At 43.9% G+C, this 13,588-nt stretch overlaps 1 protein-coding gene across 7 annotated transcripts in view; it reads left to right on the top strand.

Annotated features, from left to right (window-relative positions):
* The window catches only part of LOC110502348 (E3 ubiquitin-protein ligase UBR2), a 39,769-nt gene that overhangs the window by 5,399 nt on the left and 20,782 nt on the right, over positions 1-13,588 (top strand). For all 7 annotated transcript variants that reach the window (XM_036959848.1, XM_036959847.1, XM_036959852.1 and 4 more), the window contains exons 2-10: positions 6,780-7,039; positions 7,485-7,563; positions 8,179-8,289; positions 11,535-11,665; positions 11,796-11,934; positions 12,027-12,089; positions 12,225-12,345; positions 12,535-12,642; positions 12,819-12,907. In XM_036959848.1, coding sequence (XP_036815743.1) covers positions 6,780-7,039; positions 7,485-7,563; positions 8,179-8,289; positions 11,535-11,665; positions 11,796-11,934; positions 12,027-12,089; positions 12,225-12,345; positions 12,535-12,642; positions 12,819-12,907 — 1,101 coding nt within the window. The remainder of the gene's footprint in view (positions 1-6,779; positions 7,040-7,484; positions 7,564-8,178; positions 8,290-11,534; positions 11,666-11,795; positions 11,935-12,026; positions 12,090-12,224; positions 12,346-12,534; positions 12,643-12,818; positions 12,908-13,588) is intronic.

Raw genomic sequence — 13,588 nt, 5'->3', positions numbered from 1 at the left:
GATATACCAATCCTGTGCAGGTCATGTTTGTTACTGTAATTTAATTATGCCAATGTGCTTTCATCAATTATAAACCCTTAATCTATTTTATGAGAATTTATAAGATTCTTGTTTGCATAAAATAGACGCAGACCAGTCTTTCAATAATAGGTAACATAATTTATTCTCGGAGCGCGCTGACACTTAACCACGAGCAACAGTTTATATACATGTCATTTCATGGCTTTAACAGAATCCCCTCCTCTTGACCGGGACAAAGTGAGGTGAAAAGTTCATTCTAACTTACTAACACACTCCCAGGTAACTTTTGACCCCTCAACATTATCGATCACCACTGAGCTGACAGTTCTAATTAACAGAAAACCTAGGAATGCACTCACTGTCTTATCTAAAATCCCCAGAGCTAAGTTTCTGTAGGTTCAACGCTAGGTTAACGACCCATTAGTTTCTTCCTAGTTGGAATGGTGTTCATTAACTTCAATTATTCCTTGTCCGTGTCACACTCCCTTCTTATGAACTCATATTGTTAATCAGATATAGTAAAGCAGATTATAAGTTTTACTTAGTTACAGTTCCATTTAAAATGATTTGTTCAGTCATTTAATCATCATTTTACCAACAATGTTACACATGGTCTGCCACTGCGAGGACGATCAGCTGTCCGTCCTGTCTCCCTGTAGCGCTGTCTTAGGCGTCTCACAGTACGGGCATTTCAATTTATTGCCCTGGTCACATCTGCAGTCCTCATGCCTCCTTGCAGCATGCCTAAGGCATGTTCACGCAGATAAGTAGGGACCCTGGGCATCTTTTTTTGATTTTCAGAGTCAGTAGAAAGGCCTCTTTAGTGTCCTAAGTTTTCATAACTGTGACCTTAATTGCCTACCATCTGTAAGTGTCTTAATGACCATTCCACAGGTGCATGTTCATTAATTGTTTATGGTTCATTGAACAAGCATGGGAAACAGTGTTTAAACCCTTTACAATGAAGATCTGTGAAGTTATTTGGATTTTTATGAATTATCTTTGAAAGACAGGGTCCTGAAAAAGGGCCGTTTCTTTTTTTTGGTGAGTTTGAGCAAATCAGCCATTATATGCAGTTTTCTATTACACGGTGTGAAGTTAATTCGGTAAGTGTTGTGAATATCAGTGATAGTGTTTTGCGTAGGACATGCGCATAACGTTTAGAAAACGGGAACATGCGTCCATGGGACAGGGTGAACAGGATGCAAGGCTACTGAATTGTACCCCCCCCCCCTCGGTTACCTTGATACTTGGCCTGGTGTCGTTACTAAAATGTTGGTATCGTGACAACACTACAAAGTACTAAATAAAATAAATGTTTATTTCTCACATGTGCCGACTACAACCTTACAGTGGCATGCTTACTTACAGGCCCTTAACCAACAATGCAGTTTTAAGAAAAATACGTGTTAAGTTATTTTTTACTTATTTTACTGCTGTTCTTTAATTAACAGTAGCGAGGCTATATACAGGGGGTACCGGTACAGAGTCAATGTGCGGGGTCACCAGTTAGTCAAGGTTATATATACAGTTGAAGTCGGAAGTCTAAATGTATTTGGCTAAGGTGTACGTAAACTAAATTAATTTTCTAATTGTAATGTCAGAATAATAGTAGAGAAGTTTACATACACTCAATTAGTATTTGGTAGCATTGCCTTTTAAATGGTTTAACTATGGTTAAACGTTTCAGGTAGCCTTCCACAAGCTTCTTACAATAAGTTGTGTGAATTTTGGCTCATTCCTCCTGACAGCTGGTGTAACTGAGTCAGGTTTTGTAGATCTTCTTGCTCACACACGCTTTTTCAGTTCTGCCCACACATTTTCTATAGGATTGAGGTCAGGGCTTTGTGATGGCCACTCCATTACCTTGACAATATTGTCCTTGAGCCATTTTGCCACAACTTTGGATGTATGCTTGGGGTCATTGTTCATTTTTGGAAGACCCATTTACGACCAAGCTTTAACTTCCTCACTGATGTCTTGAGATGTTGCTTCAATATATCTACATAATTTTCCTTCTTCATGAAGCCATCTATTTTGTGAAGTACACCAGTCCCTCCTGCAGCAAAGCACCCTCGCAACATGATGCTGCCACCCCCATGCTTCACGGTTGGGATGCTGTTCTTCGGCTTGCAAGCCTCCCCCATTTTCCTCCAAACATAATGATGGTCATTATGGCCAAACAGTTCTATTTTTGATTCATCAGACCAGAGGACATTTCTCCAAGAAGTACGATCTTTGTCCCCATGTGCAGTTGCAAACCGTAGTCTGGCTTTTTTATGGCGGGTTTGGAGCAGTGGCTTCTTCCTTGCCGAGCGGCCTTTCAGGTGATGTTGCTATAGGACTCGTTTTTACTGTGGATATAGATACCTTTTGTACTGGTTTCCTCCAGCATCCTCTCAAGGTCCTTTGCTGCTGTTCTGGAATTGATTTGCACTTTTCACATCAAAGTATGATGGCTGCGTAGTCACATGGTGTTTATACTTGCGTACTATTGCTTGTACATATGAACATGGTATCTTCAGGCGTTTGGAAATGGCTCCCAAGGATGAACCAGACTTGTGGAGGTCTACAAAAAAAAAATTCTGGTGTCTTGGCTGATTTCTTTAGATTATCCCATGATGTCAAGCAAAGAGGCACTGAGTTTGAAGGTAACTTTTGAAATACATCCACAGGTACACCTCCAATTGACTCATTATTTCAATTAGCCTATCAGAAGCTTCTAAAGCCATGACATCATTTTCGGGAATTTTCCAAGCTGTTTAAAGGCGCAGTTAACTTAGTCTATGTCAACTTCTGACCCACTGGAATTGTGACCGTGAAATAATCTGTCTGTAAACAATTGTTAGAAAAATTACTTGTGTCATACACAAAGTAGATGTCCTAACCGACTTGCCAAAACTATAGTTTGTTAACAAGAAATTTGTTGAGTGGTTGAAAAATGAGTTTTAATGACTCCAACCTAAGTGTATGTAAACTTCCAACTTCAACTGTACATGTAGGTAGAGTTAGTGACTATCCATAGATATAAAGAGTAGCAGCAGTGTAAAAGAGGGGGGGGGGGACAATGCAAATAGTCTGAGTAGCTGTTCAGGAGTCTTATGGCTTGGAGGTAGAAGCTGTTAAGAAGCATTTTGAACCTAGACTCCGGTACCGCTTGCCCATGCGGTAGCAGAAAGAACAGTCTATGATTGGGGTGGCTGGAGTCTGACAATTTTTAGGGCCTTCCTCTGTCACCGCCTGGTATAGAGGTCCTGGATGGCAGGAAGCTTGGCACCAGTGATGTACTGGGCAGTACGCATTACCCTCTGTAGTGCCTTGCGGTCGGAGGCAGAGCAGTTGCCATACCAGGCAGTGATACAACCAGTCAATGGTGCAGCTGTAGAACCTTTTGAGGTTCTGAGGACCCATGCCCAGGGGGCATAGGCTTTGTCGTGCCCTCTTCACAACTGTCTTGATGTGTTTAGACCATGATAGTTTGTTGGTGATGTGTCCACCAAGGAACTTGAAGCTCTCAATCTGCTCCACTGCAGCCCCGCCGATGGGAATGGTGGCGTGCTCGGTCCTCCTTTTCCTGTTGTCCAAAATCATCTCCTTTGTCTTGATCACGTTGAGGGAGAGGTTGTTGTCCTGGCACCACACGGCCAGGTCTCTGACCTCCCTATAGGCTGTCTCATCGTTGTCGGTGATCAGGCCTACCGCTGTTGTGTCATCGGCAAACTTAATGATGGTGTTGGAGTCGTGCCTGGCCATGCAGTCATGGGGGAACAGGGAGTACTGGAGGGGACTGAGCACACACCCCTGAAGGCCTCTGTGTTGAGGATCAGCGTGGCTGATGTGTTACCTACCTTTACCACCTGGGTTCGGCCTGTCAGGAAGTGCAGGATCCAGTTGCAGAGTGAGGTGTTTTAGTCCCAGGGACCTTAGCTTAGTTATGAGCTTTAAGGGAACTATGGTGTTGAATGCTGAGCTTTAGTCAATGAATAGCATTCTCGTATAGGTGTTCCTTTTGTCCAGGTGGGAAAGGGCAGTGTGGAGTGCAATAGAGATTGCATCATCTGTTGGGGCGGTATGTGCATTTGTGTGGGTTTAGGGTTCATGGTGTTTTGGGTAGTGAATTGATGTTAGCTTCAGCTGGAAGCTAATAAGAAAATTGGCCTACAATGCTGGAAGCTACCGGTGTTGTCTTGCATTGTAAAGTGTTCTAGCCTGTAATGGACATTTTGTTTTGCGAACAGTAATTAACAGTTGCCGTTTTCTACATGCTGCGGTGTATTATTCTATAGTGTGTAAACTTCTGTTGGGAGCTAAATTGATGCAGTAGTCCAATGAGTGCAATGGTTCTCCAGGACAGGCTAATTCTAGCAATGAGTAAGTGGAGCAGGCAAGGTGCTCTCGCGCTATGTAAGGGGACATCAGCTGTGCTGATAGACTTGGTCCTTTTTCAATCAGTAGATGCAAGACATATTTGACCGAAGTGCTGAAAATACCCACAATTTTAGTAATGACTCCAACCTAGTTATGTTCTAGTTTAGAAAAAGTACAGTGCCTTGCGAAAGTATTCGGCCCCCTTGAACTTTGCGACCTTTTGCCACATTTCATGCTTCAAACATAAATATATAAAACTGTATTTTTTTGTGAAGAATCAACAACAAGTGGGACACAATCATGAAGTGGAACGACATTTATTGGATATTTCAAACTTTTTTTAACAAATCAAAAACTGAAAAATTGGGCGTGCAAAATTATTCAGCCCCTTTACTTTCAGTGCAGCAAACTCTCTCCAGACGTTCAGTGACGATCTCTGAATGATCCAATGTTGACCTAAATGACTAATGATGATAAATACAATCCACCTGTGTGTAATCAAGTCTCCGTATAAATGCACCTGCACTGTGATAGTCTCAGAGATCCGTCAAAAGCGCAGAGAGCATCATGAAGAACAAGGAACACACCAGGCAGGTCCGAGATACTGTTGTGAAGAAGTTTAAAGCCGGATTTGGATACAAAAAAATTTCCCAAGCTTTAAACATCCCAAGGAGCACTGTGCAAGCGATAATATTGAAATGGAAGGAGTATCAGACCACTGCAAATCTACCAAGACCTGGCCGTCCCTCTAAACTTTCAGCTCATACAAGGAGAAGACTGATCAGAGATGCAGCCAAGAGGCCCATGATCACTCTGGATGAACTGCAGAGATCTACAGCTGAGGTGGGAGACTCTGTCCATAGGACAACAATCAGTCGTATATTGCACAAATCTGGCCTTTATGGAAGAGTGGCAAGAAAGCCATTTCTTAAAGATATCCATAAAAAGTGTTGTTTAAAGTTTGCCACAAGCCACCTGGGAGACACACCAAACATGTGGAAGAAGGTGCTCTGGTCAGATGAAACCAAAATTTAACTTTTTGGCAACAATGCAAAACGTTATGTTTGGCGTAAAAGCAACACAGCTGAACACACCATCCCCACTGTCAAACATGGTGGTGGCAGCATCATGGTTTGGGCCTGCTTTTCTTCAGCAGGGACAGGGAAGATGGTTAAAATTGATGGGAAGATGGATGGAGCCAAATACAGGACCATTCTGGAAGAAAACCTGATGGAGTCTGCAAAAGACCTGAGACTGGGATGGAGATTTGTCTTCCAACAAGACAATGATCCAAAACATAAAGCAAAATCTACAATGGAATGGTTCAAATTGAACATATCCAGGTGTTAGAATGGCCAAGTCAAAGTCCAGACCTGAATCCAATCGAGAATCTGTGGAAAGAACTGAAAACTGCTGTTCACAAATGCTCTCCATCCAACCTCACTGAGCTCGAGCTCACTTTCTGTCCCTAATACAAATGTTTGGGGCAAACCTAATACAACTCATTATGGAGTACCACTCTCCACATTTTCAAGCAAAGTGGTGGTGGCTGCAGCATGTTATGATTGTAATTGTTAAGGACTGGAGTTTCAGGATAAAATGGGTGCATGTTTCGGAATATGTTTATTCTGTACAGGCTTCCTCCTTTTCACTCTGTCAATCAGGTTAGCTTTGTGGAATAACTTCAATGTTGTTGATCCGTCCTACATTTTCTCCTGTCACACCAATTAAACTCTAACTATTTAAGTCACCATTGGCCACATGGTGAAATCCCTGAGTGGTTTCCTTCCTCTCCGGCAACTGAGTTAGGAAGGATGCCTGTATCTTTTTAGTGACTGGGTGTATTGACGCACCTTCCAAAGTGTAATTAATAACTTCACCACGCTCAAAGGGATATTCAATTTCTGCTTTTTTACTCATCTACCAAAAGTTGCTCTTTGCGAGGCATTGGAAAACCTCTTTGGTCTTTTGGTTGAATCTGTGTTTGAAATTCACTGTTGACTGAGGGACATTACAATTATCTGTATGTGTGGGGGTCATGTTAAACACTAATATTGCACACAGAGTTAATGTGACTTATTAAGCACCATAACTAAGGTGTTGAATACTTGACTTAAGAAATTTAGAAAAAAACACAATTCTACTTTTGAGTTAAAACATTTTTTTAAATTCTATTTTAAATTCGGGCACGTAACTTTTTACATTTTACCTTTATCTAACTAGGCAAGTCTGTTAAGAAAAAATTCTTATTTTCAATGACGGCCTAGGAACAGTGGGTTAACTGCCTGTTCAGGGGCAGAACGACAGATTAGTGTGTTGCTACATGCCCACATGTCTAAACTGGTTTGTTATAATATTCATGGTCTCACTGTTGCCCCCCCTCTACACAGAAATGGCTCCAAGTGACTGATCTGTACAAGGAGGTGTACCATCACCTGGCCCGCTATGTCCCAAAGATCTACTGCCTGGGGCCCAACCTGAACCCCCAGAGTGAGGACTTGCTGGCCCAGATGCTGCTGCAGGCCCCTCTGGAGTGGTACCTGTGTGGGGAGGACCCCTCCACGGGCCTGGCCAAGCTGGAGCAGAACAACCAGCCCTCACAGCTCTGCGGACACGTCTTCAAAGTGGGAGAGCCCACCTACTCGTGCAGGTGGGGGTAGTTAAGGTCTCGTTCAAACAGACGGAGACACGCGTGCACATACTAGCTGTCCTTTCCTGTGAATTGGGTCAGGTTAGCCCTGTGTTAAGTCTGAGGTCAAACCGTAAGCTTCCTGGTAAGCGGTACTGTCTGGATAAAGTCATGGTCATTTCCGTTTACAGGAGCAGCTTGCTAATACTAGCCAATTCCATACACTCAGGTGTGTGTTCAATGGAAAACCATTGGGACTCATACCCATGCTTATTGTACTTGTATAGCCTAATTGTACATCCGTTTTATGATTATTGCTGTTTTAAATTTTTCTTGTGACATGTTCACTGGGTCATGTTAATATGGGATCTAGACATGGTCTAGACACCTGGTTGAACATTGGAGGACGATGTTTGACACTGTTGGCTGTCCCTCCTGCCTCACTCACCGTCAATCTCTCCTGTAGGGAATGTGCTGCAGACCCCACCTGTGTGCTGTGTATGCAGTGTTTCCTGGGCAGTGTGCATAAAGAGCATCGCTACAGGGTAAGAACGACGACGACAACCTCTACCACACACTCAATGGTTCAGTAGAGGCTGACCAGCAGCCTAAACAATGGCTAGGTTTCTGTAGAGGTGCTGTCGCAGAATGGTTAAGTGAGTGTGTGATTGGCATGAGACGGGTCACTCAGTTGCTGCTCTGAATCCAGGCTGAGGATCAGGAAGGCTAATCCCATTTGGGGCTGGCCACTCTGCTGCCATGTGGTCCTCAGGATGGGTGCACCTAGGCTCCTCAGCTCTGTTCATCCAGGAGTAGGTACAAGTTGCCCCTAAGCACTGATACAGGGTCAGATATGTAGTTGCAGTCCTATTAACGATTTAAGGTTAGGATTGGGGATAGCGTGAATGGATCCATGGCAAATTTGACCCGGAGTGCTGACTCATGCATTCTGGTCTTATCTTACTCCACTTGTGTTTGTTCTAGAGCATTGTAGAACATTCTAGTTCCGGGCAATCAGATGTACATATGTCTGTTACAGGTTATGTAGAAGATTCTAGTTGTTGTCGTCTTCCAAATGTAAATGATCCATCAGCTTCTCTGTCTACCGTGTGTGTGTACACAAGTGTTGTCTTGCCTCACATCTCTTGTCTGCCCTCCAGATGACGACCTCTGGGGGAGGGGGTTTCTGTGACTGTGGAGACACAGAGGCATGGAAGAAGGGCCCTTACTGTCAGAAACACGAGCCCAACATCAGTGACTCCTGTCAGGAGGTGAGCATCTCTTAGCTATATTGCGTCTCATTGACATCCAATAACTATACACAGTTCATTCACTGCTGTTGCTCTTACACATGTTATTACGTTACAAGTTGTTAGAGATTGCGAATTGGCACTCTAAAATAGGCTATTTCATTTGATTGAATCATTGTTTGAGTTCGACACTCCCATAGTTGCAGTGCATTTGGAAAGTATTTAGACCCCTTGACTTTTTCTACATGTTGTTATGTTACAGCCTTATTCTAAAATGGATTTTAGAATAAGGCTGTTTACACACAATACCCCGTGAGGACAATCTACAGTCGTGGCCAAAAGTTTTGAGAATGACACAAATATTAATTTTCACAAAGTCTGCTGCCTCAATTTGTTTGATGGCAATTTGCATATATTCCAGAATTGTCAAGAGTGATCAGATGAATTGCAATTAATTGCAAAGTCCCTCTTTGCCATGCAAAGGAGCTGAATCCCTAAAAAAACATTTCCACTGCATTTCAGCCCAGCCACAAAAGGACCAGCTGACATCATGTCAGTGATTCTCTCGTTAACACAGGTGTGAGTGTTGACGAGGACAAGGCTGGAGCTCACTCTGTCATGCTGATTGAGTTTGAATAACAGACTGGAAGCTTCAAAAGGAGGGTGGTGCTTGGAATCATTGTTCTTGCTCTGTCAACCATGGTTATCTGTACGGAAACACGTGCCGTCATCAATGCTTTGCACAAAAAGGGCTTCACAGGCAAGGATATTGCTGCCAGTAAGATTGCACCGAAATCAACCATTTTATCGGATCATCAATAACTCCAAGGAGAGCAGTTCAATTGTTGTGAAGAAGGCTTCAGGGCGCCCAAGAAGGTCCTGGCGCTTGCTGGACTGTCTCCTGAAGTTGATTCAGCTGTGGGATCGGGGCACCACCAGTACAGAGCTTGCTGAGGAATGGCAGCAGGCAGGTGTGAGTGCATCTGCACACACAGTGAGACAAAGACTTTGAGGATGGCCTGGTGTCAAGAAGTGCAGCAAAGAAGCCACTTCTCTCCAGGAAAAACATCAGGGACAGACTGATATTCTGCAAAAGGTACAGGGATTGAACTGCTGATGACTGGGGTAAAGTCATTTTCTCTGATGAATCCCCTTTCCGATTGTTTGGGGCATCTGGAAAAAATCTTGTCCGGAGAAGACAAGGTGAGCGCTACCATCAGTCCTGTGTCATGCCAACAGTAAAGCATCCTGAGACCATTTCATGTGTGGGGTTGCTTCTCAGTCAAGGGAGTGGGCTCACTCACAATGTTGCCTAAGAACACAGCCATGAATAAAGAATGGTACCAACACATCCTCCGAGAGCAACTTCTCCCAACTATCCAGGAACAGTTTGGTGACGAACAGTGCCTTTTCCAGCATGATGGAGCACCTTGCCATAAGACAAAAGTGATAACCAAGTGGCTCGGGAACAAAACATTGATATTTTGGGTCCATGGCCAGGAAACTCCCCAGACCTTAATCCCAATGAGAACTTGTGGTCAATCCTCAAGAGGCGGGTGGACAAACAAAACCCACAAATTCTGACGAACTCCAAGCATTGATTATGCAAGAATGGGCTGCCATCAGTCAGGATGTGGCCCAGAAGTTAATTGACAGCATGCCAGGGCGGATTGCAGAGGTCTTGAAAAAGAAGGGTCAACACTGCAAATATTGACTCTTTGCATCAACTTTATGTCATTGTCAATAACAGCTTTTGACACTAATGAAATGCTTGTAATTATATTTCTGTATTCCACAGTAACATCTGACAAAAATATCTAAAGACACTGAGGCTGCAAACTTTGTGGAAATTAATATTTGTGTCATTCTCAACTTTTTGCCACGACTGTACACACAATACCCCGTAATGGCAAAGCAAAAACGTTTTTTTAGACATTTTAGCAAATGTATTAGAAAAAAAAACAAAAAACATTTATTTACATAAGTATTCAGACCCTTTGCTGTGACACCTGAAATTGAGCTCTGGTGCATCCTGTTTCCATTGATCATCCTTGATGTTTCTACAACTTGATTGGGGTCCACCTGTGGTAAATTAAATTGATTGGACATGATTTGGAAAGGCACACATCTGTCTATATAAGGTCCCACAGTTGACAGTGCACGTCAGAGCAAATACCAAGCCATGAAGTTGAGGGAAATGTCCCTAGAGCTCCGAGACAGGATTATGTCGACACAGATCCTACGAAACGGTACCAAAATTGTATTGAAGGTCCCCAAGAACACCGTGGCCTCCATCATTCTTAAATGAAGAAGTTTGGAATCACCAAGACTCCAATGGATGCTCTGACTGATCTCTAGAGTTCCTCTGTGGAGATGGGAGAATCTCCCAGAAGGACAACCATCTCTGCAGCACTCTACCAATCAGGCCTTTATGGTAGAGTGGCCATATGGAAGCCACCGCTCAGTAAAAGGCACATGCCAGCCTGCTTGGAGGTTGCCAAAAGGCACCTAAAGAACCTCAGACCATGAGAAACAAGATTCTCTGGTCTGATTAAACCAAGATTGAAGTCTTTGGCCTGAATGCCAAGCATGACATCTGGAAGAAACCTGGTACCATCCCTACGGTGAAGCATGGAGGTGGCAGCATCATTCTGTGGGGATGTTTTTCAGCAGCAGGGACTGGGAGACTAGTCAGCATCGAGGAAAAGATAAACGGCGCAGAGTACAGAGGGAACCTTGACGAAAACCTGTTCCAGAGCGCTCAGGACCTCAGACTGGGAAAGAAGGTTCACCTTCCAACAGGACAATGACCCTAAGCACACATCAATGTCCTTCAGTGGCCCATTCAGAGCCCAGACTGAAAATGGCTGTGCAGTAACACTCCCCTTCCAACCTGACAGAGCTTGAGAGGATCTGCAGAGAGGAATGGGAGAAACTCCACAAATACAGGTGTCTAGCTTGTAGCATCATACCCGAGGCTGTAATCAGTGCCGAATGTGGTTCAACAAAGTACTGTGTAAAAGGTCTGAGTACTTATGTACATTTGATATTTCTGTTTTTAAAAATTTGTAATACATTTGCAAACATTTCTAAACCTGTTTTTGCTTCATTATTGGGTATTGTGTGTAGATTGAGGGGGGGAAACAATTTAATATATTTTAGAATAAGGCTGTAACATACCAAAATGTGGAAAAAGTCAAGGGGTCTGAATACTTTCCGAATGTGCTATGTATTTCGCTGATCATTATTTAATTGTCTATTTGCAGGATCCCCTGGCCCACCTCTCAACAGACATGATTGCCCGCTGCTATAATGTCTTCTCCGTTGTGCTGAAATACGCCGTGGACATGCTCACCTGGGACAAGGAGGATGAACTGCCCCCGGGCCTGGAGCCTCCGTATGTACACACACACACACACACACACACCCAAAGTACTTTGTGATGTTCTTGCTGGTCATCATGACAACCCAATAATTTCCATCTATATCCAGTTGATAGTCATGTTTGTCTGCTTCTGATTTCTCAGAGACCGAAGTGACACTTATTACTGCATGCTCTTCAATGATGAGGTGCACACCTACGAGCAAGTCATCTACACCCTTCAGAAGGCGGTCAACTGCACCCAGAAAGAAGCAGTCAGCTTCGCCACCACAGTGGACAGAGATGTGAGTCGTGTGTGTGTGTGTGTGTAGCCCGCAAACCAACGACATCATTGACTAATGGCTTGATATGTGTGTAATCATCTCCTGCTATACAGGGAAGGAAATCGGTGCGCTTTGGCGACTTCGCTTTCTGTGAGCTGGCCAAGTCGGTCATTGTGGTGAGTAGCCTGGTTTGGGGATCTGGATGCATCTCATTGAAATCTCATGACATCAAACCGCTGCCACCAATTAATCTGTTAAGTCATTTTCAATGAGTCTCTATATATTAATTGTGTGTGTGTGCACGTGTATAGAGGAACACGAGCCGTCAGTCCAAGCCCTTGCGGGTCCAGGTAATGCACTCCTCGGTGGTGGCTCATCAGTGCTTCGCTCTCAAAGCCCTCCACTGGCTGGGCCACGTCATAGGATACTCAGGTCAGTCTCCTTCCACTCTACATACTATTAACGTGAGTATTGTCTACCTGTCGTTGGATGGTGCACTCAGTGTCCTCTTGAAATATAAAGAACTTAAATATTGTGTTAAATGTTTATTGGGGGTGGGGGGGACCCGTGTGTTCACTGCGTGTGCCTGAGGGCCCATTGACACTGTGTGTGTGTGTGTAGATGCTCTGAGGAGGATCCTGTGTCAGGTGGGCCTAGAGAGGGGGCCAGAGGGTGAGAACTCCTCCCTGGTGGACACGCTCATGCTCTGTGACTCCAAGATGTGGAAAGGTGAGGAGGAACTGCATCTTTTTAGTTCTTGACAGCTTTGGGAAAAGTTTCACTCAATAAAAAAAATCCTCAGATTTTGGGATGGGTATTGACCGACCCCAACCCTATCTCCTGCAATGCGCATAAAACACAAACACTTCCATGAGTTCTCTCTTAACACCTAATTTCTACTCTAGGAGCCAGGAATGTCTACCACCAGCTCTTCATGAGCAGCCTTCTCATGGACCTCAAATACAAGAAGCTGTTTGCTATCCAGTTCGCAAAAGTAAGCTTCTTCTTTTGATCCATAATATGATAAGCCACTATGGCCGCCTAGCACCGCTATTTGGGAAGTCACCACCTTTTACAGGTGGTAGTCTATTCCGCTCCTCAAACTAGGCTCGGCATTGCTGAGCGAGCGTGATTTTAATTCCACGGAATTATGCAACTGAACCGATAGACCGATAAGCATGACCGGTCACCGGTCAAATGTATTTTGGCCAGCTAACCGGTTTAATAGTTACCCGTTAACATCCCTAAAAGATACTGTTAGCGTATAGCTCTGAAAGAGAATTTGATACTGTCTTGAATTGAAGATTGATATGTCAAACAAATGTATTGTATGAATATGAGTGTTTTCATAAAGATCATCCCATGAGTTCTCTGACAGAGACTGACACCATACCCATTTGGTCATTTAAACACACACCAAAGCGTGTATAGTCTTATCATAACAGCAGATTGAGAGTATTTGGCACGAGGCCTGGATGAGGCGTTAACTGCGCCCATCACATCCTTTTACTCTGTCCTCCTGGGTGGCATAGCTGAGAGGATGGAAAGACAGCCGGCTTTATAGCAGGCTTTTCTCTCAGCCTGCTTGACATGTAACACAGCCCCACACATGCCCAGTCCCTGTCGGACCCCTCAACCCAAAATCCTAGGCTGTCCGCTCTGCTCTCACACACCC

This window comes from Oncorhynchus mykiss, chromosome 23, assembly GCF_013265735.2.
Source record: "Oncorhynchus mykiss isolate Arlee chromosome 23, USDA_OmykA_1.1, whole genome shotgun sequence".
In the NCBI taxonomy this organism is placed as follows: Eukaryota; Metazoa; Chordata; class Actinopteri; order Salmoniformes; family Salmonidae; genus Oncorhynchus; species Oncorhynchus mykiss.
Note: the sequence above shows the minus strand (reverse complement) of the source record. Positions and strands in the feature narration are given on the sequence as shown.